The sequence below is a fragment of the Sus scrofa genome, chromosome 5 (assembly GCF_054392235.1).
Source record: "Sus scrofa isolate SSC_HxYL_T2T_F1_AM1 chromosome 5, Sscrofa_HxYL_maternal_Yorkshire_Landrace_v2.0, whole genome shotgun sequence".
Lineage (NCBI taxonomy): Eukaryota > Metazoa > Chordata > Mammalia > Artiodactyla > Suidae > Sus > Sus scrofa.
In genome coordinates, this window is record NC_139387.1 from 39,438,389 (window position 1) to 39,464,037 (window position 25,649).

General features: G+C 42.2%; 1 protein-coding gene across 2 annotated transcripts in view; it reads left to right on the forward strand.

Annotated features, from left to right (window-relative positions):
* Positions 1-25,649, forward strand: part of LGR5 (leucine rich repeat containing G protein-coupled receptor 5) — a 132,655-nt gene that overhangs the window by 34,994 nt on the left and 72,012 nt on the right. For both annotated transcript variants that reach the window (XM_021090898.2, NM_001315762.1), the window contains exon 2: positions 23,478-23,549. In XM_021090898.2, coding sequence (XP_020946557.1) covers positions 23,478-23,549 — 72 coding nt within the window. The remainder of the gene's footprint in view (positions 1-23,477; positions 23,550-25,649) is intronic.

The following is a 25,649-nucleotide window of genomic DNA, read 5'->3' on the forward strand; positions in this document are numbered from 1 at the left end:
GGTGAAAACCTAAGTCATTCTTAATTTTTAGAGTATCATTATTCAGTTTATCAGATTACTGGGGTTACTGTGTGAAACAAATGAAATTATAAAACAGTTATATGTATTTTCAGACCTCTAAGCAATACACTTTGTGTTCATCTGCAACCATTAAAGAGTCAGCATCATACTGGGGGGGGGGGTGAATAACGCCTCCCTTTCCCAGAGGTCAGTCTTCTAGCAACTTCATTCTCTTAAAGCAGAGCTAAGAAATGTAATACGACGCTGTGTGTCAAATATTACTGTACAAATCCCATACACTAAAGCCTCTTTTAAAAAAGGAGCCTTTGACTCTCTTTCACATCCTATTTGTTTTCTTTTATTCATAAGCTTATTAAGCTTGATTATCTAGCTTCTGAATGCAAGGAGAGTATCAATTGCAGTTACATAAAATCTGAACACCAAGATGTCTTTCCCATTTCATTGATAACTGCAAAATTTATCCACTGGTAATCCAATCAATTGCAGAAATAATTCCCAAATTAGACCCCTAAGAACCCTCCTATACTCCTGGTGGGAATGTAAATTGGCACAGCCACTATGGAAAATAGTATGGAGGCTCCTCAAAAAATTAAAAACAGTTACTGTATGATGCAGCAGTCACACTCTTGAGCATATGTCTGAACAAAACTATAATTCAAAAAATTACATGCACCCAAATTTTACCCCCAAAGGAAACAAACCCTCCATCATTTGGTGCACAGACAAGGAGTCCCACAGACCTTACTCAGTAGTTTCAAAATATGTTCCAGTGCAGATACTACCATTATGATGATGATCATGAATATCAAGAAAAATTTAGGCGTTCCTGGTGTGGCACAGCGGAAACCAATCAGACGAGTATCCATGAGGATGTAGGTTTGATCCCTGGCCTCGCTCAGTGGGTTAAGGATCTTAAGGATCGGGCATTGCTGTGGCTGCGGTGTAGGCTGGCAGCTGCAGCTCTGATTTGACCTCTAGCCTGGGACCTTCCATGTGCTGTGGGTGTGGCCCTAAAAAAAAGACCAAAAAAAATTTTTTTTAATTCTTTTTAAGAAGGCGTTAAAATATAGAATAACAACATTTTTAAGATTTATATATGAAATTTTAACATTTAAAAAAGTTAGGCATTTTAAAGTATAAGACTCAATTTAGTGGGAAACTCAGATCTATGGAATATATATTCTAAAATAGATCCAGTAAATGGGGAGAAATTGTTCATTTTTGCATTTAAGGTTTATAAATGAATGGCTTACTTCCAAAATCTTTTAAAGTACTGCATTAGTAAAAATATTACAAAGCAACATATGTTAATACACTCTGGATTATGTCTTTGCCTGTGTTCAGTTCCACATGACAGTATGTGGAAAAATCAATTTACTTAACTTCAGGCTTTCAAATTTCCTTTTAGACAATGTTAAAACTATAAACAATGTGGCAACTGACCATCTACAAGAGTGAAGCTGATAGAAAGTGAATTATATAATGCTTGAACTTGGAAAAGGAGGAAAAATACATCATAGCATAGAGTTACTTTAAAGCTTTAATGTTGGCCAAGGGAGATTAAATTGCCTTTGGGGTGTACAGATGCAGAAGATTCCGTTGGTGTGATTTTCAAAGCAAAGACAGATGATATTAGGAAATAAAGCATGAGGGCTTCTGCTTTAATCTGTCCACATTAATGTTTTGATCTATGACTAATTGGAATTGCAAGTATGGTTCAAGAATATTCTTACAGCCAGTCTGAGGCTAACAGACATGTTAAGTCTTTTAAAAAGGCATCTAGGAAGATTGCTTGACCACAAAAGAAAGAACGTGTGAAGAATTGTTCTAATTGAAGTCTGCTAGTGTGTCTAATTCAAAATTAATATGGAATATGCACCAAAATGACAAAATAGTCAATGCTTGCTATCAAGAAATAGAGAAAATAAACTAAAAGGTATTACACAATCTCCAAAAACAAAACATCTGACCCTTTTTAAGCCTTTAAATAAAAGAAAAAGAACTACCACCCAAGAGATTTACTACATCCAAAGATGATGTCATTTCTCTGCTTAAAATCCTGCAGTGGCTCTCAGAGCCTCCAGAATAGTCTGAACTTCTCAACATGACATATGAGCCAGCGGGGTCTGCTTACGGCCCTTGACGCTTTTTCAGGCCTTGTGTTGGGTCGTGTTGTGACACAAGCACTTCCACTCAACAACCTATCGTCGTTTCTAGAGAGCAGCCTGCTCTGTTATGCCCTGATGCTTGTGTCTGCTGCCCCTCACCCCCCAGCAACGCTCTTGCTTCTCACCCCTCCCTCTATCACAGCCAACACATCTAAGACTCGGTTTAAGTATTGAGATAATAGAAATGTGATGAACTGTGTAATGTAAGCAAAAAGAAGATTCTTTAAGAATTCTTTGGTGAAGGAAGAGATGAATTCCCAACCAGCTAATGTCTGGGAGGGGTCTTATGGGGAGATTGGACTTATATTAGGTTCCTAAAACTAAGAAATTTTTACCATTTTTATTTTACTTAGAAAATGCAATATATCTGTACATCTCCTGTCCTCCTTGGTCATTTTAGTCCTTCCGTGACACCTTGAGAGTTAGCTTGGAGATGCTAATAGGATAGAAATGTCACCAGCATGTTTATGATTGAAACACAGGATGCCTTTATTTAGGAAAGTTTTTCTCTCTGAGGAGACAGTCAGAAAGGACTCACATATTAATGAGGTAAGAATTGGACACCGTCCAGCCACCCAGGTCAGTACATAAACAGCACAGTTACACAAACCCACCAGTTGGAACTCCACCCACTCCCTCTGAATGCCCACCTTACCTTACTATTCTTCTTTTGACACTTAAAAAAAAAAAAAAAAAAAAAAAACTACAGAAACCTCATCCCCTTCAAGAAGCTCTCCCATCTAAAGGAAATTGTGTTAACAGCTCCATGGGCATGCAGTAATGAAAGACGTTCTTTAGAGGCATGCAGACTTATAAATGGGATCACTCTGGCTAAGTTACTTGATTTGCACCCAGGCTGTCTCTCCTCTGGGATTCAAGCATGACTGATGAAGGGTTTATTTACAAGGAGAACCCAAGACCCTTGGAGGATGGATGTAAAAGGAATTGTGCCCACCTGCAACTTTTGGTCAAGAGCAGTGGTACTGGCAGAGGTGGCGGCATTGGTGAGGGTGGTAACGATAAACTCCTGAATACTTTTTAGTCGCACGTGGGAAATTCCTGGGTTGAGCATCTGAGGCACAGTTGACTGATGATTGATAGCATCTGACACATCACCACAGCAAGTCAGGGCAGAAGAGAGGGTAAACAGTACATTTGTTATAGCTTACACACTGTGGTCAAGAGAACTAGTTCTTGGCATGCAGATGTGTCATCCCGGCCAAAGCTGGAACTTCCAGGATGATTTGGGAAGAAAATCTGTTGGGGACTAAAGTTTCTCAGTGTGACTAGGAGAAAAGCCTTATAAATAATATATTGTGGCTAATTTTAATCAAGCTGTTACGGATTTAAAAAGTAAAAGATTATACCTAAAACAAGTAGATACCTGAGTAATTGGCATGCGGCTTCAACTTAAGAAAAATATAGGGAGTTCCCATTGTGGCTCAGCTGTAATGAATCCAACTAGTGTCCGTGGGGTTTTGGGTTTGATCCCTGGCCTTGCTCAGTGGGTTGAGGATTCGGAGTTGCCGTGAGTTGCAGTGTAGGTAGAGGATGTTGCTCAGATCCCACACTCTTGCAGCCATCACTGTGGTGTAGGCGGCAGCTGCAGCTCTAATTTGACCCCGAGCCTGGGAACTACCATATGCCGCAGGTGTGACCCTAAAAAAAAAAAAAAAAGAAAAATATCAGAAACACATATCAGATTAAGCATGTTTCTCTTAAGTGAAAGAAAAGTAATGTAAAAACCCTAAACTGACAAAAGCAAGGAGAACAGGAGGAAAATCATCATAGATAGTATGTGTTAATGAACTTGTGAAATGACTTAGCAGAGAAACAGCATGGGCGAGGTCCAGAAGCAAGCCAGTTCTTGCGTAAAATCTTAGAAAAGGGCTCTTTTGATTGTCCAAGCATTGTTGAAAACAGTGAGATTCATTGAAAATCTTAATAATAAAAAGTTAAGGAGTTCCCATCGTGGCTCAGTGGTTAACGAATCCGACTAGGAACCATGAGGTTGTAGGTTCGATCCCTGGCCTTGCTCAGTGGTTAAAGGATCTGGCGTTGCTGTGAGCTGTGGTGTAGGTTGCAGACTCCGCTCGGAACCTGCGTTGCTGTGACTGTGGCGTAGGCCGGTGGCTACAGCTCCAATCAGACCTCTAGCCTGGGAACCTCCATATGCCAGTGGGAGTGGCCATAGAAAAAGGCAAAAAGACCAAAAAAAAAAAAAGTTAAACATCTCCCTTAACTCACACAACCAGACAACTGTGTCCTCACCATCCAAATTTCCATCACAAAAAATAACCCTGGTAGAAGACTGGAAAGTTACTGTCTAAGGAGAGTGAGAGACTTGGACTAGGAAGTGTAAAAAGTTGTTTCTGAGAAGTGGAAATCAGGGATGGAAGGAGTGGAACGGGGCCTGGTGGCTGCATTTTTGTTTTTATATTTGTTTTCATATTTGTTTTCATTATAAAGTTTGTAGTTGTTTGAAATATATGTGTGTATACACACACACATATACATATATGTATATATTCATGTAATGACTCTGACCTAAAATGAAATTTAATTGTAATTTATTTTTTTATTTATTATTTATTATTTATTTTTTTTATTTTTTGTCTTTTCTGAGGCTGCACCTGAGGTATATGAAGGTTCCCAGGCTAGGGGTCTAATTGGAGCTATAGCTGCTGGCCTACACCACAGCCACAGCAACGCAAGAGCCAAGCCACATCTGCGACCTACCACAACTCACAGCGACGCCAGATCCTTAACCCACTGAGCAAGGCCAGGGATTTAACATGCAACCTCATGGTTCCTAGTCAGATTTGTTAACCACTGAGCCACGACGGGAACTCCCAGTTGTAATTTAAAGAAGTAAAATAAAAGGGGGGGGGGGAGTTCCCATTGTGGTGCAGCAGAAATGAATCTGACTAGCATCCATGAGGATGTGGGTTCAATACCTGGCCTCGTTTAGTGAGTTAAGGATCAAGCGTTGCCACGAGCTGTGGTATAGGTTGCAGACACAGCTGGGATCCCACGTTGCTGTGGCTGTGGGGTAGGCCAGCAGTTACAGCTCTGATTCGACCCCTAGCCTGGAAATTTCCATATGCCATGGGTGTAGCCCTAAAAAGAAAATAAGAAAAAAAAGAAAAGAATAGAAAGTTTCTTGTTCATGAAAACACACTTAAAACTACATGCTATTGTATTAATGCATACAATCCTTATTATTTATTCCACAGGCAGCCCTGGGGATTTTTCTTAAATAATGACCTCCTTTCATGACACAGAACTGCCAGGGACCTAGTGGGTAGGCCTGCCACACAAGCTGTGTGTGCTCCCCTCCAGGGCAACTGGAATTGGCAGTGTGACAACTAATGGTAACTTTCCATGAGTATTAGAGCTCTACTTTTTACTCTTTAATGTGTAGTAAGTTGTGTAAGCTTACTTCCTCATGGTTGGTAGGGTTCCTTACCTATGTTGCTCTTTTAGCTTTATCATCAATATGCACTCATCGAGTTCCCAGGTATGATTCAGTTCGTTTGATTCATTGTAAAGATACAAGCATGGATTTTACCTTTTTAAGGTTTCTCCATTTTTTCTCTTCCATCTCTTCCCCGTTAATAATTTTACATTTGTTATAGCTTACACAGACATTTTGAATTTCTGATTATTTATGTAGTCAGACTTGGGATAAAAGACTCTAAATGTTGCACTATTTCTACATTTTCTTAAAGGTTTTAACGCATTAACCAATAATAATGAGTGATAATGCCTTTGTTTTTAAAAGTTCATCCGAGATTTATTGGCTCTTAAGGCACTCTTAAGCATATAAATGGATTTTTCATAGCAATTGTTAAGGAAAGGCAGACAATTGGTTTTAGGACAGCAGTACTTTGGAAGATAAATAGATAAGTCAAAGTATTGGTGGCTAAAATTAAGTTTTATGTTATTTCTCAGATTAAGTCAGCCCTTGGTCTTTTTCCTGTTGAGTGTCTTTTTCAAGTCTTTCTTCTCTAATTGTTGACTCTGCTCCCTCTACTGGAATCTTGGTTAAATTGAATGGAAAAACTATCTGAAATTGGAGTGTCTCTTCAGAGTTGGTCTGTCAGACCCAGATTGAAATGAGAACAAACATCAAGCTAGGAAATTATCACCATAACATAATTGAAAAGTGCCACTGGGGGAGTTCTCATCGTGGCTCAGCAGTTAATGAAACTGACTAGCATCCATGAGGATGCAGGTTCGATCCCTGGCCTTGCTCAGTAGGTTAAGGATCTGGTGTTGCTGTGAGCTGTGATGTAGGTCAAAGATGTGGCTTGGCTCTTGCATTGCTATGGCTGTGGTGTAGGCCAACAGCTACAGGTCCTATTGGACCCCTAGCCTTGGAACACCTATATGCTGTGGGTGTGGCCCTAAAAAGACAAAGGAAACAAAAAGTGTCACCGGGACACAGAGAAATTTGTGTCTCTCAATCTTTCTAATGCAAGTCAGTGTTTAAGATTACTTTAGTTTTAAGGAAAGGAGTTCTCTGGTGGCACAGCAAGTTAAGAACTCAGGTCGCTGTGTCACCGCTGTGGCTTGGGTCATAGCTGTGGCACAGGTCTGATCCCTGGCCTGGGAACTTCCATGTGCTGGGGATGTGTCCCCCCAAAAAAGAAGCATTTTGTTTTTGCCAGATGCTTAACCCACTGAGCAAGGCCAGGGATCAAACCCACACCCTCACAGACATTATGCCAGGTTCTTAACCCACTGAGCCGCAACGGGAACTGGAATATTTAAATCAAATTCAGGTAGTTTAATTCAATTCAAGTCTTGGAGAATTACATTTCTATTTTTACTGCTTTGTTTTGAGTTTTAAATGCTTCAAAGCATTACAAAAATAACAAGTGTTCATTAAGTATATGATAGGCATTTCAGAATATCTCATAATATGCTTATAAATATTGCAGTCACATTCCCCATATCAGTGAGGTAAGAACAGTAACGATTTTTCCATTTAATGGGAGAAAAATTTCAATTTAGAGAGAAGGGTATGTGTCTATGCAGGCTCATATACTATTCAATGAAAAATAGGAATAGAATGTATGCCTCCCTATTTGATTTTGAAATATAATCATGTTTCTACATCTTCCACATTCAACCAGAAACTAACCAAAATTAGTGAGATTCCTTGGGTTCCTTTTTCTTTTCTTAATCCATTGTTTGTTCATCAATACCTTTTTGCTAAATACATTAGCGTTTATAGTAGAGTTGTTTCTTAAAGTACACTTTAGCCAGCTGTTTAATGGAAACACAAGGTAGACACAGAATTATTTAATCTGTTTGCTCTCCTCCAAGGCCCACAAAAACATCCTTAGTAAAAATAATCCTCCTAGATATAAGAAAGGAAGGGCACAATGCCAGAGAATGCAGCCCTCATGCCTCTGGTCAGTCACTCAACAAAAGTATATATTGATTGTCAGCCATGTGCCAGACACTGTGCTAAAAGCTGGTGATTTAGCAGCCCCCTGCCCTCATGGCATTCAGGAAAGGAGGACAGGAAAGTAAATAAAGATGGGACCACAGTCTATTCTTTAGTGGAAGGAATGGTGGTAGGAGGTGATGGGAGCAGGGCTAGTTCTGGAGGGACAGGAGTCGGGGAGGCAGGAAGAAGAGCAAGGCAAGAGCAAGGACCTGTTCTGAATTGGAAGGTCCAAAAGGCACCTCTGAAAAGTGATATTTAAGAATGAAGAGCAGCAGCTTTCAGAAGCGAAAAAATATAAATAATAAATAAATAAATAAATAAATAAATAAATGTTCCCGTCATGACTCAGTGGAAGTGAATCTCACTAGTATCCATGAGGATGCAGGTTCGATCCCTGGCCTTGTTCAGTGGGTTAAGGATCAGATCCAGCGTTGCCGTGATCTGTGGTGTAAGTTGAAGGCATGGCTCAAATCTGGCGTTTCTGTGGCTGTGGCCTAGGCCCGTGGCTACAACTCCAAATCAACCCCTAGCCTGGGAACCTCCATACACCCTGGGTGCAGCCCTAAAAAGACAAAAAAAAAAAAGAAGAAGAAGAAGAAAGAAAAAAGAAAAGCAGCCTTTGGAATGGAGGGTTGGATGCAGATGAGTGTCTGCACACAGCGAGCGCACAGTAAAGAGCTGAGAAGGAAAAGCACTCAGGGTCTAGAAGCAACCGCCCAGGGCAGGTATAACCTAGATGGGCTGAGTGAGGGGACCCTGAGACAGATGAGGATGGAGGGTTAGGCAGGAGCCAGATCATCTGGAGCTTCATCAGCTGTGCTAAAGCACTAGGATTTCATTGAAGAACAAACAGGAATCCAAGGGGAGGGGGGGCACAGATTTCAGGCTGTGTCAGGGAATCGTCTCATTCTGTTTTGAAAAGCCACGTTTGGCTGCCATGTGGTGCGCCTGTAGAGGGGCCAGGAGTAGAAGCAGGATGTGGAAGGGCACTTAGGAATGAAGGATGAGTGGCCACGGGCAGGCAGATGTGACTAGGAGATGACAGCTGCTTCCTCTGGATGTGGCCTTGTGCCCGGTACTTGACAAGCAGTTTCTCTCATCTGCATGACTCCAGCAAAGCCTGGGTGCAGGAAACCACAGGACAAGATCCTCCAAATCACTTCCCTTGAACAGAAAGTTTATTGGAAATGTACTTCTTGAGTCAATCTAAACGGCACAACTTCAGGACACATTGGGAGAATAAAAGCCAGTCTGGTGTGAATGGAAGAATTGTTGGACGGCTTTAGAGGCAGGTAAACCTCACCCAGTAGATCAGGACAGGACCATGGAGATTTCAACCAACAACTAGTAAAGCCCTTTCGAGGTGCCAGATGCTGAGCTAAGGTGTGCACCTCCATTACCTCATTCAACCCTCATCAAGGCAGCAGGAAATAGGTGTTATAGACCTATTAGGAAGTTCAGACCACAAAAGCCTAAAAGTGACATCAAGCAAGTTGGGGGCAGAACCATCTCTTGAGATCCTGACCTCTTTCCAAGCTTGTAACCCATTTTGCCATCCTCATACCATAACCAGAGAACAACACAGGCTCCATGTTGCAAATGACAGGCAGCCAGTAAAGGACTTTTGAACCCATGGGTTGAGGCAGGATGATGGATCAGATCTGCCTTTTTAAACAATAACTTAGAGCCTCTGCGTGAGCTTCAGGTTATTAGACAGAATGTGGATGGGAGAGAGAGGTTTCATCCTGTTGACATGGAAGGATTCCCATGGGGAAACCATGTTGACTGCAGAATGTTTCCATGTCTTACTTATTGCACAGGGCAGGGAAAACAATGGGAATTTCTGCCTGGGTGAAATAAAATAGATCTTGTTCCTTTAATGAAAGCTTTTTGAAGACCTTCTTTGAAATATTGCTTTGGGGGTCTTTTCTGTGTAATTATTATGGAAATATTAGGTGCCCCAGAATTATTCAAAAGACTCAGTGACACAGCCTCAGAGTGACTCCTTGGGATATATACACACAGGTTCTTAGAAACTTTTGCTCTGCTCCTTGCTTTATATTTTCGTTGTTCAATAATAAAGTAACAAAATAATCTGCCCGAAAGGATTTGTATTATGAAAGAGTATGAGTAGGGAGGGAAAGTTTTTCTAAATTCCCTCTTTCAAAGAAAAAAAGTTATTGGGGAGTTCCCGTTGTGTCGCAGTGGTTAACGAATCCGACTAGGAACCATGAGGTTGCGGGTTCGGTCCCTGCCCTTGCTCAGTGGGTTAACAATCCGGTGTTGCCCTGAGCTGTGGTGTAGGTTGCAGACGCGGCTCGGATCCCGCTTGCTATGGCTCTGGCATAGGCCGGTGGCTACAGCTCCGATTCAACCCCTAGCCTGGGAACCTCCATATGCCGAGGGAGCGGCCCAAGAAATAGCAAAAAGACAAAAACAAAAACAAAAAAAAAAAAAGAAAAAAGTTATTGGAACCTTACTTTTTCTGTCATCACAAAAGGCAAAATTAATAGTTTTTTCCTGTGTGTAATTCACATATACAACTTCAGTGACTCTCAACCAAGGGCAGTTTGCCTCTAGGGGACATTTCTTTGGCCATGTCTGTGCATTCATTTTCCAGGGTTGCCATAACAACGTACCACAGACTGGGTGGCTTAAACAGTAGCAATTTATTTTCTTACAATTCTGGAGGCCAGCCGTCCAAGGTCAAGGTGTCAGCAGGGTTGGTTTCTCCTGAGGCCTCTCTCTTTGGCTTGTTGATGGTCATCTTCTCCCTGTGCCTTCACGTGGTCTTCCCTCTGTACCTGTCTAAGTTCAAACTTACTCTTCGTATAAAGACACCAGTCATATCCCATCCTAATGACCTCTTTTTAACGTAATTACCTCTCTAAAGACCCTGTCTCCAAATACAATCACCTTCAGAGTTACTGCGGGTCAGGACTTCAAAATAAAAATTGGGGGGAAGAGGAGAATGTAATTGAGCCCATAACAATCAAGTTCTTGGTTGTCACAACTAGGAGAGGGGTGCTCCTGGGCATTAGTGGGTAGAGCCAGGGGTGCTATTAACACCCCTGCAGTGCACAGGACAGCCCCCTGCAATGAAGTATTATCAAGCCCCAAATGTCCATAGTGTCAAAGTTGAGAAACTCTGTTTTAGTTCTAAAACCAGTTGCTTGGAGTTCCCGTCGTGACTCAGTGGTTAACGAATCCGACTAGGAACCATGAGGTTGTGGTTCGGTCCCTGCCCTTGCTCAGTGGGTTAAGGATCTGGTGTTGCCGTGAGCTGTGGTGTAGGTTGCAGACGTGGCTCGGATCCTACGTTGCTGTGGCCCTGGTGTAGGCCGGCAGTTACAGCTCTGATTAGACCCCTAGCCTGGGAATCTCCATATGCCACAGGAGTGGCCCCAGAAAAGGCAAAAAGACAAAAAACAAAAACAAAAACAAAACAGTTGCTTGATTTTCTTTAAGCATAAAGAAAAACAATATATTCCTCAAGTGAACATTAGTGTTGTGAATTATGGTATAATCTTCAGATGCTGCAAATATCCCTGTTCAAATACCTCATACAGAGACAGATTTGTGGGCATGAAAGAGCTTTGTAAACTGTAAAGTTCTAGACAAATAAATGGAGTTGTTGTTAAAAGAAAAAAAGGAAGCACAATATATTAGCTTCTTTATCCTTCAGGAAAAAAAATTAAGATAGTTCCAGATGGACTGGGATGGGGAGAAGAATGAAGGCAGAGAGGGCCATTAAGATCCCATTTTGGAGTTCCTGTCATGGCGCAGTGGAAACACATCTGACTAGGAACCATGAGGTTGCAGGTTCTATTCCTGGCCTGACTCAGTGGGTCAAGGATGCGGCATTGTCGTGGACTATGGTGTAGGTCACTGACGCAGCATGGATCTGGCATTGCTGTGGCTGTGGCATAGGCCAGCAGCTGTAGCTCCGATTAGACCCCTAGCCTGGGAACCCCCATATGCCACAGGTGGGGCCCTAAAAAGACAAAAGACATTAAAAAAAAAAAAAAAAGATCCCATTGCAATGGCTTCACCTCCCCTCCCAGATAAGCCCAGGGTTCTGACTGGAATTCTGGAATCTGGGGATGGGAAAGAGATGGACCAAGACCCAATCATTCTACTCCTAGACGTGTACCCAGCAGATATGCACATATATATATACACTCAACAAAAGGCATATATCAGAACGTTTATAGCAGCATCATTCATAATAACCACAAACTGAAAAGAATCCAAATGTTCATCAGTAGTTCAGTGGAGGAGTTCCCATTGTGGCTCAGTGTTTTAAGAAACCAACACAGTGACCTTGAGGATGTGAGTTTGATCCCTGACCTCACTCAGTGGGTTAAGGATCCAGTGCTTCCACAAGATGCGGCATAGGCTGCAAAGGTAGCTCAGATCTAGTACTGCTATGGCTATGGCGTAGGCCAGCAGCTACAGCTCCAATTCGACCCCTAACCTGGGAACTTCTGCATGCCACAGGTATGGACATAAAAATAAAAAAGAAAGAAAAAGAAAGAAAAAAAAAACAGTTCCATGGTAAATTGTAGTAAAACAATAGATGAGATACTACATTGCATTGAGAAGTAATTAACAATTGCTACATGCAACACATGGATAAATCTCAGAAATGAGTGAAAAAAGCTAGGAAAACACAAAAAGCTATGCTCACTACTACTAAGTGAAAGAAGCCAATCTGAAAAGGCTACATACTGTATGATTCTAATTATATGGCATTCTGGAAAATGCAAAATTATGGAGACAAGAAAAAATTCAGTGATTGTGGGGGCAAGAGGTAGAGGGGAGAATAGCCAGGGCACAGAGGATTCTTAGAGCAGTGAAAATACTCTTTATGATGTTGTATTGGTGGATCCATGTCCTTATACATTTGTCCAAACCCATAAAATGTACAACACCAAGGGTGAACCCTAATGTAAACTCCAGACTTTGGGTGATTATGGTGTGTCAGTCGGTTCATCAGTTGTAACAGATGTACCACTCTGGCTGGGGATGGTGGTAGTAGGGGGGGCTATACATGTGTAAAGGGGAGAGGGGTATATAGAAAGTCTATGTACATTCCCCTCGATTTTGCTCTGAACCTAAAAATGCTCTAAAAAATAATAAATAAATATATATATATATATAAAATATTTTAGAAAAAAACTATGCACCGTATGATTCCCTTTACAGAAAGACCAAAATCAAGCCAAACTAGTATAAAGTGTTAGAAGTCAGCAGACCGGTTACTTTTGGGGGGAGGGAAGTAATGAGTAGAAGGAAACATGAAGGAACTTCCGAGGTGGCGGCAGTGATTTTTGCTGGTTTACAAGGTGTGTGTTCACATTGTAGAAATTCAGTGGGCTGGACATTTAGGATTTATTCATTTTCCCATATATGTTATGCTTCAGTAAAAAGTATTTTTCAGGGGTTCCCATCGTGGCTCAGTGGTTAACGAATCCGACTAGAAACCATGAGGTTGAGGGTTCGATCCCTGGCCTTGCCCAGTGGGTTAAGGCTCCGGTGTTGCCATGAGCTGTGGTGTAGGTTGCAGACTCGGCTCAGATCCCGCGTTGCTGTGGCTCTGGTATAGGCCTGTGGCTACAGCTCCAATTAGACCCCTAGCCTGGGAACCTTCATATGCCGCAGGTGTAGCCCTAGAAAAAGGCAAAAAAAAAGAAAAAAGAAAAAAAAAAGTATTTTTCAAAGATAACTTTATTTGGAGTTCCCATGGTGGCTCAGCAATAACAAACTCAACTAGTATCCATGAGGACGAGGGTTCAATTCCTGGCCCCACTCAGCAGGTTAAAGATCCAGTGTTGCCATGAGCTGTAGAGTAGGGCTCAGATGTGGCTCGGATCCTGCATTGTGGCTGTAGCTTCAGTTCAACCCCTAGCCTGGGAACCTCCATATGGGTGGGTGAAACCTAAAAAGACAAAAACAAAACAAAACAAAAAAAAAACCAGAATCCTTCGAGAATGATGCCTTGGAAACTGTAGTGTCTAGAACTTCCAGAAAGAGAGAGTCTAGTTCAGGAGAAAGGTCCAGTAAATCATATGTTCATTAGATTTGACAACATGGAAATCGCTATTTCTATCACAGGAGCAGTGTCCCTGGAATATAGAGATGGAAGCCTGAATGTGTGGGTTGCAAAGGGATTAGGAAGTGGAGACTTCATGTGGAGACTAGAAATGACCCAGAAGAGAACGAGACACAGTGGGTAGCAGGTAAAGGAAGACATGAGATGGAAATAGCTGGGTTTTTGTTTGCTTTAGCTGTGGAAAATATCTAACTATGTATCCTTATGAAAGGGACCATACATAACCATGTTTCTTTATGAAAGGGAAGAGAAAGAAGTTGAAAATACAGGAAATTGAAGAAATTGTTGATGAAATAATGTGCTGTAGCATCCCGGGGTTGGAGGACCCATGAGCAAGAGAAAAGCATGGGTATAGTCCGCCGGGAACAAAAGAGAGCAAAAATGTGGCCCATTTCATGTTTGGTCTAAAGAATCCCAGTTATTTACACGAAGTCAGAGGGAAGGTGCCCACGATGGGAGTGGCTGTCGATTAAGAGGTTTGAGGCAAGTGGTAAAGGTTGGCAACTGTCCCTGTGGGAAGAAATTGAGCCATAACAAATAACAGGATTGTGCAGCGGTGTTGAGAGCCCACAAAGACCGTGAATTTATAGCAACTAATCTGCACATTTGTGAGTTTTCCTTTGCTAGTAGCACTCAGTACGCTGAGATCATAACAGAGAAGATGAATGGTGGTGTTCTCCCTGAGCTGGGGCTCTGCCAGTAGATGAAACAAAAGACAGTGGAGGGTGATGGTGAGGTAGTGGTCCAGGAGCTCAATGTGTGATCTTAGGCTAAGACAAGCCTTTGATTCCGGAAATATCAAAGGACTAGAGGTTGAAATAGAGGACCCCTAAGCTGGACAGAGACGAGATTGTGTCTGACACACAGGGGTCTGTTAAGCACAGGAGCCGTCATTTGGAAATCGGATAATGTGTTCTAGGGAAAGAGAATCACATGTGTAAAGACAGATGCAAAGATTCTCAGTGTAACTGGAACATATGTTGCACAGAGGAAAGTGGCATAAGATCTAGGTTGAAATGTGCTTTAGGCCAGATTTGTGAGGAGCCTAAGAAGGGGTGGACCTTGGAGTTCCTGTTGTGGCCCAGCAGTTAATGAACCTGACTGGTATCCATGAGGATGCAGGTTCCATCCCTGGCTTCGCTAAGTGGGTTAAGGATCCAGCGTTGCCATGAGCTGTGGTATATATAGGTCACAGACGCAGCAGCTTGGATCCTTCGTTGCTATGGCTGTGATGTAGGCTGGCAGCTACGGCTCCAATTAGATCCCTAGCCTAGGAACTTCCATATGCCACAAGTGTGGCACCCCCTGCTGAAAAAAAAGAAGGGGTGGGCCTTGGTTCCTTTAAAAGGTCTGGAGCAGCAGAAGGTCTCAGGTGGGGGATCCCAAGCCAGTATGGTTGTGCAGGTCATGCCCAGCACAGGGTCTCTCCACGACGCTGAGCTCCAAGCCAAGCTCTCTTTGCCAAGCCACTCACCCCATTCGGTGGCCGCTTCTGTGGGAGGAAAATCATCTTTAATTTACCACCCTCTCCTCCCAGAGAAGTGCTTCCCCAGAGCATCTGCCTTTCTTATTGGCTAGTAGTGGCTCTGAGTGAAGTGACATTTTGGTTGGACTTTTCAGTGTGACCTCCTTGGCCAGGGTGTAGGAGATGACCTAGAATGAGAAGGCACAGAAGGCAGGAGAGCAGACCAGTTATCAGTTTAACAAGGACCTGGCAAAAGGTCGCAGCCAAAAAGGAAGAAGCCAGATGCAGAAGCAAGCTTTGTAGCAGAATTAACTCTGGACGCCTTAAGGGAGTGCCCTGGTGACTCAGTGGGTTACACATCCAGCGTTGTCACTGCAGAGGCTCGGATAGCTGCTGGGTTGGATCCCTGGCCTGGGAACTTGCCCATGTCATGAGCATAGCCAAAACAAAACAAAACAAAACAAACACTGGGTGCCTTAGGGATGTAGGGATAATAGGAAAGGGAAAAGTTGAAAATGACTCAGACTATTCTCCAATGTGTTCCTGGACCTGCCCGCAACTAGTGCTCAATTAATGCTTGTCAAATCAAGAGCTCCCATTATAGCTCAGCAGGTTAAGAACCCAACATAGTGACTGTGAGGATTCGGGTTTGATTCCTGGCCTCACTCAGTGGGTTAAGGATCCGGCGTTGCTGTGAGCTACAGCGTAGGTCACAAATGTGGCTCAGATCTGGTGTTGCCACAGCCATGGTGTAGCTCTGAGCTGCAGCTCCAATTTGACCCCTAGCCGGGGAACTTCCACGTGCTGCAGGTGAGGCCCTAAAAGGAAAAAGAAAAAAAAAAAAAATTGTCAAATGAAGAAAACATAGTAGAGTTGCAAGCAAAAAAAAAAAAAAAAAAAATTTTTTTCAAGAGAAAGATACAATCTGCTTAAATGGAACTCTCTACCTGGAAGAAACAGTACCTTCAACCATGTTAAGCCTCCTAAATTTTGAGTGAGTTGTAGAGCTCAGTGCACTCATGTGGGAATTTAGACAGAGCTTCTCTCATGCAGTGTTCTCAGCCTTGGCTGAACATTCAAATAACTTGGGAAGCTTTTTAAAAATCCCAGTGCCCGTGGAGTTCCTGTGATGGCTGAGCGGAAATGAATCTGACTAGTATCCATGAGGATGCAGGTTCGATCGATCCCTGGCCTCTCTCATTGGGTTAAGGATCCAGTGTTGCCATGAGGTTGCAGATGCCGCTCAGATCTGACATTACTGTGACTGTGACCTAGGCCAACGGTGAGGACCCTTAGCCTGGGAACATCCATATTTTAGCAGTGTGGCCCTAAAAAGACAAAGGAAAAAAGAAATCCCAGTGCCGGTACTGGACCACTGATTCAGGAACTCTGGGGGTGGGATCAATATTTTAGGCATCAATATTTTTTTAAGCTCTTTGGTGATTCCAGTATATAGTCAACTCAAGGAATTTTGCAAATCTTGTTCTGGATTTCTAGATGTGGTCCTTAACACAGCATAGATGAGAGCTGGGTCAGAGACAGGGCAGAACATATTTGACTGTCTTATCACAATGAATACTCCATTCTGAGGAAATCTTTTTGCCTAGTGGCCAGCTCTTCAAAATTAATTCCAACATCTTGGCAAAAGATGAAAAAAATGAAAGAAATCCGTTACATTGCTTCACTGATGTTAGGAAACTGAACCTTGAGCCAAATGTGGTACAAAATAGGGACTTTTTAAAAATAATTGCTTAAAAAGTAAATAATACAAGGATTTGGAAATTAAGACCCCTTCATTCGCTGCTAAGCTCCTATCTGTTCCAAGGTCAGAGAGACCAAATACTATAGGGGAAAAAAAAAGAAAAGTTTAAAAATAATTTAAGAGTTAAGAATGAGGATATTTTGGTAAGAAGTGGAAAGTTTATTGGAAAAAAGGAAAAGCAAAAAAAAAAACCTAGGGCAAATAGAGATCTAGGCTCCAGCCCAGGGGCTTTCCCACTAAATTCTGCGCTGCGCCTTGGAGACCACTCAGCTCCGTGAACCTCATTTTCTTCCTTGATAGGTGGTGAGTGGCAGTCCTCTCTAGCAGCCAGACATTCTCATTCTATCATGTTTAACTCAAAGTTGAACAGGCTAAATATAATTTAAGTCTTGCTCTTCTAGACACAAGGCAAGAATAGCACTGCTAAAAAAGTGGTCTGAGTACCCATAACCAGCCAAGGTTTTTTTTCACCAATCCACAACAGGTAAGGGTTTGAGAGTAAAGGTTTTCACAGTAATTTTCACAGTAATTGAATAATTTCTTCTGAATCACATAAAATACTGAGGCTTATATTTTGTTTTGTTTTTTTTTAATGATTTTTATTTTTTCCATTATAGTTGTTCTGTCAATTTTCTGTATTCTGTCAATTTTCTACTGCACAGCAAAGTGACCCAGTCTCACACACACACACGCACATATTCTTTTTCTCACCTTATCCTCCATAATGTTCCATCACAAGCACAGGGAATTATATCTAGTCATTTGTGATGGAACATCATGGAGGCTTGTATTTTGTATAACTTTGTGTTGTTTTTTGTGTTGCCTTTTTTTTTTTTTTTTTGGTCTTTTTGCCTTTTCTAGGGCCACTCCTGCAGCATATGGAGGTTCCCAGGCTAGGGGTCCAATTGGAGCTGTAGCCGCCAGCCTACACCAGAGCCACAGCCACTCAGGATCCAAGCCGTGTCTGCGACCTACACCACAGCTCACAGCAACTCTGGATCCTTAACCCACTGAGCGAGGCCAGGGACTGAACCCGAAACCTCATGGTTCCTAGTCAGATTAATTTCCACTGCACCACCGTGGGAACTCCATAGCTTTGTGTTTTTATTTCACTTTTCTGATAACAACTTTCATTATATTTTAGAAAGATGTAAGTCCTCAGCAAAAAAGAACTTTTTTTCTTGGTCTTTTACCATGGATAGTTTGGGAAGCACTAGCAAAAGGTACACATAGAAAAGGTAAATACAGACAAGCTAATTTTGACACTGCCCACTTTGAATTTATATTTTAAAGGCTGATTTCATTTAATTTGAGATTGTTATTAAAAGTTATTTTCTGCTATAGGTTTATCTGCATTGTTAGCAGCTTTTTAAAAGAAAACAGCCCAGAATTCCCATTGTAGCTCAGCAGTAATGAACCCATGAGGATTCCTATTTGATCCCTGGCCTCTCTCAGTGGGTTAAGGATCCAGCATTGCCATGAGCTGTTTCAGCTCGGATCTGGCGTTGCTGTTGCAGTGCCGTAGGCCAGCAGCTGCAGCTCGAATTTGACCCCTAGCCTGGGAAGTTCCTTATGCCGAGGGTATGGCCCTAAAAACACACAAAGGAAGGGAGCGAGGGAGAGAGGGAGGGAGGGAGAGAGGAAGGGCCTGTATTAGAAACAAGTGGTAAAGGATTGGTTTAGCAATAGAGTTGTCCCTTGGTGTCCGCAGGGAATTGGTCCCAGGAGCCCCCGCAGATACCAGAATCTGAGGATGCCCAAGCCCCTTCTATGAAATGGTGTAATTTGGTGGAAACAGTCAGCTCTCCAGATGCGAGGATGTGAAACCCACAGGTACCGAGGGCAGACGACTTCAGGAGCTCTTTTTCTGAGAGGAACCACAATGTCAGGTTAACAGGAGAAGTTATTAACTCCTGCTGGGAAAGGGAGGTATTCTCCTTTTCAAGAAGCAAATTAAGTCACTCCCTCCTGATTGGAAACAGCTAATCACAGGGTGTGGAACTAGGAATGTGGAGACACCCTCGTTTAAATATGAGGAGGCCCACACAGGGAGGTTAATTTCCCCCAGATAATGCAGCTAGCGAATGGGAAGGCCAGGACAAACCCAAGATGCTGAACTCCAACAATACCTGCACACTTTCTGTCCTACCATGAAACTCTGCAGGGGGAACCCTGACAGCAAATGCTTAAACACGTTTCACTTCCAGGTACTGTATACAGGGTAATAAATAATAAAATAATGTGGAGTGCTTATGAATTTTCCTTAATATGTAAATTTCCTTGCCCCATTTAGAGCTTTCTGCACATAGACAGGATCAATGTTTTTGCATGTCACACCGGGAAATATGAGAGGAAAGGAATGTCAGCGCCATCCACACCAGCTGTCTTGAGACTGGTTTCATCCAAGTTATCAATAAACATGCTCCCAAAGCAAACCAGATCCTTTTAGGAAAAAAATGGGATATTTATTTAGAAATAAGTGAAAGAGTTCCCACTGTGGCACAGCGAGAGTGAATCTGACTAGGAACCAAGAGGTTGTGGACTGATCCCTGACCTTGCTCAGTGGATTAAGGGTCCGGTGTTGCTGTGAGCTGTGGTGTAGGTCTCGCAGACGTGGCTTGGATCTGGCATTGCTGTGGCTGTGGCGTAGGCCGGCGGCTACAGCTCCCATTAGACCCCTAGCCTGGGAACCTCCATATGCCCTAAAAAGCAAAAAATAAAAAATAAAAATAAATGAATATCCCTGAGAAATATCAAGTCTTTGCTGAGGTTATGTAGTCACTGTAAAGCATGCACACCTGTTCGGTGAACGAAACAGCCTTGCTACTTCAGGGAAATGTCTGCAGCAGGAAGTGAAATTGCTAATCAGTTATTTGGCTCTCTTCTCTAAACAATGCCAGGGAAAAATCAGATTTTTTTTTTTTTTTTTTTTTTGTATTTTTGCCTTTTCTAGGGCCGCTCCCACGGCATATGGAGGTTCCCAGGCTAAGGGTCCAATCGGAGCTGTAGCCACCGGCCTATGCCAGAGCCACAGCAATGCGGGATCCAAGCCGAGTCTGCAACCTACACCACAGCTCACAGCAACGCCGGATCCTTAACCCACTGAGCAAGGCCAGGGATCGAACCCGAAACCTCACGGTTCCTAGTTGGATTGGTTAACCACTGAGCCACGACGGGAACTCCAAAATCAGATTTTTTTTTTTTTTTTTGGCTTTTTGTCTTTTTTGTTGTTGTTGTTGTTGTTATTGTTGCTATTTCTTGGGCCGCTCCCGCGGCATATGGAGGTTGCCAGGCTAGGGGTTGAATCGGAGCTGTAGCCACTGCCCTACGCCAGAGCCACAGCAACGCGGGATCCGAGCTGCGTCTGCAACCTACACCACAGCTCACGGCAACGCCGGATCGTTAACCCACTGAGCAAGGGCAGGGACCGAACCTGCAACCTCATGGTTCCTAGTCGGATTCATTAACCACTGCGCCACGACGGACACTCCTTAAATCAGATTTTTAGTATACAGACAATACAAAGGTTTTTTTTAGTTTATGTTTTTGGCATTGTTTAGTTTTAGCTTGAGAACATAGCATGTTACCCAGCTATGTCATTGTTCACTAACATACTAAAATGAATAATTCTGGGGGTTTGCCATACTCTAAAACATTTAGCAGGGATTTTATATTCCCTGTACATACTAGCAACTTTTTAAAGGCACAGAGTGAATGGTCCCTCACTTCTTGGCATCACTGATTGAAAGTTAATATTTGATAAAAGCACCAAGCTATCAATACTGAAATCTGCTGGCTAGATGCAGTGGATGTGTCCACTTGAGTAATGGGAATTATTCGGGTTTTTAAAAAGCTCCTGGGTGAAATGGGCATAGGTGGTCAAAAGATACAAATTTCCGGTAATAAGAGAAATAAATCCTGGGGATGTAATGTATGGCATAGTGATGTAGTTACAATACTGTATCGTATATTTGAAAGCTGCTAAGAGTACATCTAAAAAATTTTCATCACAAGAAAAAAAAATTTTAACTGTGGTAATCATTTCACAATATGTACATATATCATTATGTTGTACACCTAAAACTAATACAATGTTACATGTCAATTAAATCAATTTTTTTTTCTTTTTGTCTTTTTAGGGCCGCACCCGAGGCATATGGAGGTTCCCAGGCTAGGGGTCAAATCGGAGCTGTAGCTGCCAGCCTACGCCAGGGCCACAGCAACTCGGATCCGAGCCGAGTCTGCAACCCACACCACAGCTCACGGCAAAGCCAGATCCTTAACCCACTGAGCAAGGCCAGGGATCAAACCCGCAACATCATGGTTCCTAGTTGAGATTCGTTTCCGCTGCACCACGATGAGAACTCCCAATTAAATCAATTTTATTTTTAATTTTTAAAAATTTTTATAGTGATTTTTATTTTTTCCATTATAGCTGATTTACAGTGTTCTGTGAATTTTCTACTGCACAGCAAGGTGACCCAGTCACACATACATGTATACATTCTTTTTCCTCACATTATCATGCTCCATCACAAGTGACTAGATATAGTTCCCAGTGCTAAACGGCAGGATCTCATTGCTTATCCATTCCAAAGGCAATAGTTTGCATTTATTAAGCCCAAATTCCCAGTCCCTCCTACTCCCTCCTCCTCCCTCTTGGCAACCTCAAGTCTGTTCTCTATGTCCATGATTTTCTTTTCTGTGGAAAGGTTCATTTGTGCCATATATTAGATTTCAGATATAAGTGAGATCATATGGTATTGGTCTTTCTCTTTCTGACGTACTTCACTTAGTATGAGAGTCTCTGATTTCATCCATGTTGCTGCAAATGGCATTATTTTGTTGTTTTTTATGGCTGAGTTGTATTCCATTGTGTATTCCACATCTTCTGAACCCAGTCGTCTGTCAATGGACATTTAAGTTGTTTCCACGTCTTGGCTTTTGTGAATAGTGCTGCAGTGAACAAAATAATACATAAAAATGGGGTTCCCCTATTGGCTCAGCAGTAACCAACCCATGAGGATGCGGGTTTGATCTCTGGCCTCACTTAGTGGGTTAAGGATCCAACGTTGCTGTGAACTGCGATGTAGGTCACAGATGTGGCTCGGATCCAGTGTTGCTGTGGCTGTGGTGTAGGCTGGCAGCTGCAGCTCTGATTCGACCCCTAGCCTGGGAATTTCCATATGCCGTGGGTGCAGCCTTAAAAAAAGACAATAATAATAATTATACATAAAAAGAAGCTCCTTGTCTTATCTCAAGATACATTTTTTTGTGTGTGTCTTTTTAGGGCCACACCAGCAGTATATGGAAGTTCCCAGGCTACGTGACAAATCAGAGCTGCAGCTGCCAGCCTAGGCCGTAGCCACAGCAACACGGAATCCAAGCCGCATCTGAGACCTGCACCACAGCTCACAACACTGCCAGATCTCTAACCCACTGAGTGAGGTCAGGGATGAAACCTGCATCCTCATGGGTACTAGTTGGGTTCGTTACCAGTGAGCCACGCCAGGAACTCCTTCAAGAAACATTTTAAGTATGAAGGCCAAGTCTGAGATTATAATGACATCAGGACTGAATCTTCAGGTTTGAGCAAGTCATTTTTTAAGTCAACCTTCAGCTGACTGTTAACCTGAAGCCTCAGCTGGTCTCAAGTAGACTCTCTAGCAGTTGGTCTTTTGGCCTCTGAGATACGGATGGCAGATACCAGCGATGCTGTGGCGTTATGTGGGAGATAGTAAAGGAACAGGGAAGTAAAAACAGAATAAAATCTGATTACACGGAGTTTCTCTTAAAACAAAAATTGATTGAGTTCTGCCCAAAGTGGCTTGTTGTTTCCTGTGCCAGGAGCTACTGTGCAGCCCAGCAGGAAGTGTGCCCCAGAGCAGGATCACATTACACCCTTGTTTTATGGTTCATTTCACTTATTTAATGCAATCTGAGAACCTGCAAAAGGAACATGTTTGAAGGACGGAATAGGCTTTTTGTCTTGTTTTGTTTTGTTTTGTTTTCAGTTTCTTTGAATCAAAACACTTGTTTTTACAAGGTACTTGTAGTCCCAGAGAAACAGGGCTTCCAGAGTGGCATGGTGAAGACATTTCTCTTTGTCACAACATTTAGAGCAGGACCCGACGTTGAGTTATGTCTGGAGTTGAGTTATGTCTGTTCCCTTTGCTGTCCTGCTCAGGTCATTTTAAACATGAAGAATTACAACCATGGCCATGAATGGTCTAAATCACTTTGAATTCCATATAAGCGCATCCCAGGGTCCCTTATTTGATTGAAAGCCCATGATGAAGGGCTGGGGGGAGGTGTGGGTAGAAGTTGGAGGAAGGGAATATTTAAGATGCACAAGAGCGATTCATGTGTCAAGCAGAAGAATGAGTTCCTTGGGCTGTACTGCTTGAAAATGTGTGAATTGAACAGCTGGATTTCCTTGTGGTGGCAAACGCCCCTGCTCACACGCTGCCTCTTTTCCTCTCCAGGGACCTCAGTATGAACAACATCAGTCAGCTGCCCCCGAACCCTCTGCACAGTCTCCGCTTCCTAGAGGAGTTGTAAGTATCCCCGGAGTCGTGATGCATGCAGTCAACGCTGGATACATTCTTGGGTTTGTCTCTCAGGCTTACTGTGGGAACCAGATAAAACAAGGCAAGGAAGCTGTCAGCACCAACAGTTTTGGCACATGAGGAAACACTTAGTTGGGAGGGGAAAAGAAAGAAGGGCTTATGATTCTGGAAATCAACTTATGAAAGAGTTTACCGTGAGGCTACAACTTTCGAAGGTGAGACTGAGCCAAACAAATTAAAATTTTAAAACAAAGCCTGTTTAAGAGAGCTGGATGGCTCTTTGGAAATAGTTAAGCAGCAGGATATTAAAAGTTTGAATACTGGCTCATGTTTATTAAAATAGCAAGTAAAGCTATAATCAAAACCAAAAACGGCCGCTCAGTTCAGCTTGTGACAGGGAGAATTGAGTCCACATTTCATAGCACCAAAACTTCTTGTCCTAATCACTTTTAATTACTATTTTCCTACTTTTAAATTTAGCTTCCCTGAAGGCTGGAACAGAAAAACATGAAATCCACAGAGGACTGAAAACTGGTCTCTGCTGAACTCCCTGTAAAAAAAAAAAAAAAAAAAAAAAAAAATTCAATTCAATTAAAAAAAAAAAAAGGAGGAAGCTAAAATTAGCTAATGATACACAGAGGAATCTTGATTAAGTCTGGTAATCACTTCCCAGAAGATGAAAAAGAACTCTGTAAACCAAAATCTGCATTTAAAAATTCATGTGATCCTCTTACCCTTTTGAGGATGGGGACCAGGGGAGGGACACACCATCATTGTCCTCAAGAAGAAAGTTTGGCACCATCAACTACATAAATCCTCTGACTGTTGATTAAAGGACTTGTTTCAGCAATGACCTCTTTTGAAAATACTTCCTTTATGCTTCCTAGAGTCAGGGTCCAATTTGGGGAATAATTTAAATTGTTGATGCACCACACAATCCACCTTGGGAGGTGGAAAAAAAAAAGATCCATCACAACCAAATTATACTACACCGATCTTTTTTTTTTTTTTTCAAGAGGATAATATTGTCAGATCTCTCCCCTTTAGAGTTGGATCTTTATTTATTTTTGATGGCCTTACATTTTCTAAAAATGCTATTATTTTACTACCGAGATCAGCTGAATATGCCCAGATTGTTACCGAGGGGTATAGTGGAGAAACCTAGATTACTGGATTACTACAGCAAGTTTTTATCATTCTGAAAAAAATGGCTTTTCACTCTGGCTTATCCAGGCTCCTCTTTTGCCTCTTCTATTTTCTCTCTGCCCATTTCTTCTTTTGCTTTCTTTTTTTTTTTTTTTTTTTTTACAGCCACATCTGAGGCATATTCAAGTTCCCAGGCCAGGTTGAATTGGAGCTGCAGCTGCAGGCCTATACCACAACCACAGAAACACCAGATCCGAGCTGCATCTGTGGGCTCTGCCACAGCTTGCAGCAAAGCTGGATCCTTAACCCACTGAGCAAGACCAAAGATTGAAGCCGAATCCTCACTGACACGATGTCACGTTCTTAACCCACGGAACCACAATGGGAACTCCTCTCTAGCCATTTCTGTTGCTAAAAAATTAAGCTTCATTCAGTGCGGGGACCATGTCTGTCTTAGTCATGGATGGTATGTAATGAACAATCAATACATTTTTGATGAATGAATGAAAAACAAATGAGAAAGCAGAACATGTAAAAGGAGCTTCTTATACTTGTTCACCACCACAGGAAGAAGTAGATTTGGCTGGCATTCGCCAATATTTTTAATGATTACTTTGAGCAAATTTCAAACATCAGTGTTTTTTTTTTCATTATTTACATTCTTCTTATCTGCCCTCCCCCACCCTAATTAATATATAGTACTTAGCCCTGTTTACTCCCAAAAATCATTCCCAATGCTTTTCTCTTTAATGTCTTTATAATACGTGATAGCGAATGGCTTCCATTCTTCCTCGACACTCCTTTAGACTACAAATCAAATCAACAAATAATTCACTTCTCCAAAGACTTTAATAGAGCCCTTCTCTTGGTGACCCAACTTATTCCGAATACCTTCTCTTCCTTCCTTCATGAAGTGAATGTTAATTCTCATCCAAGACCAGT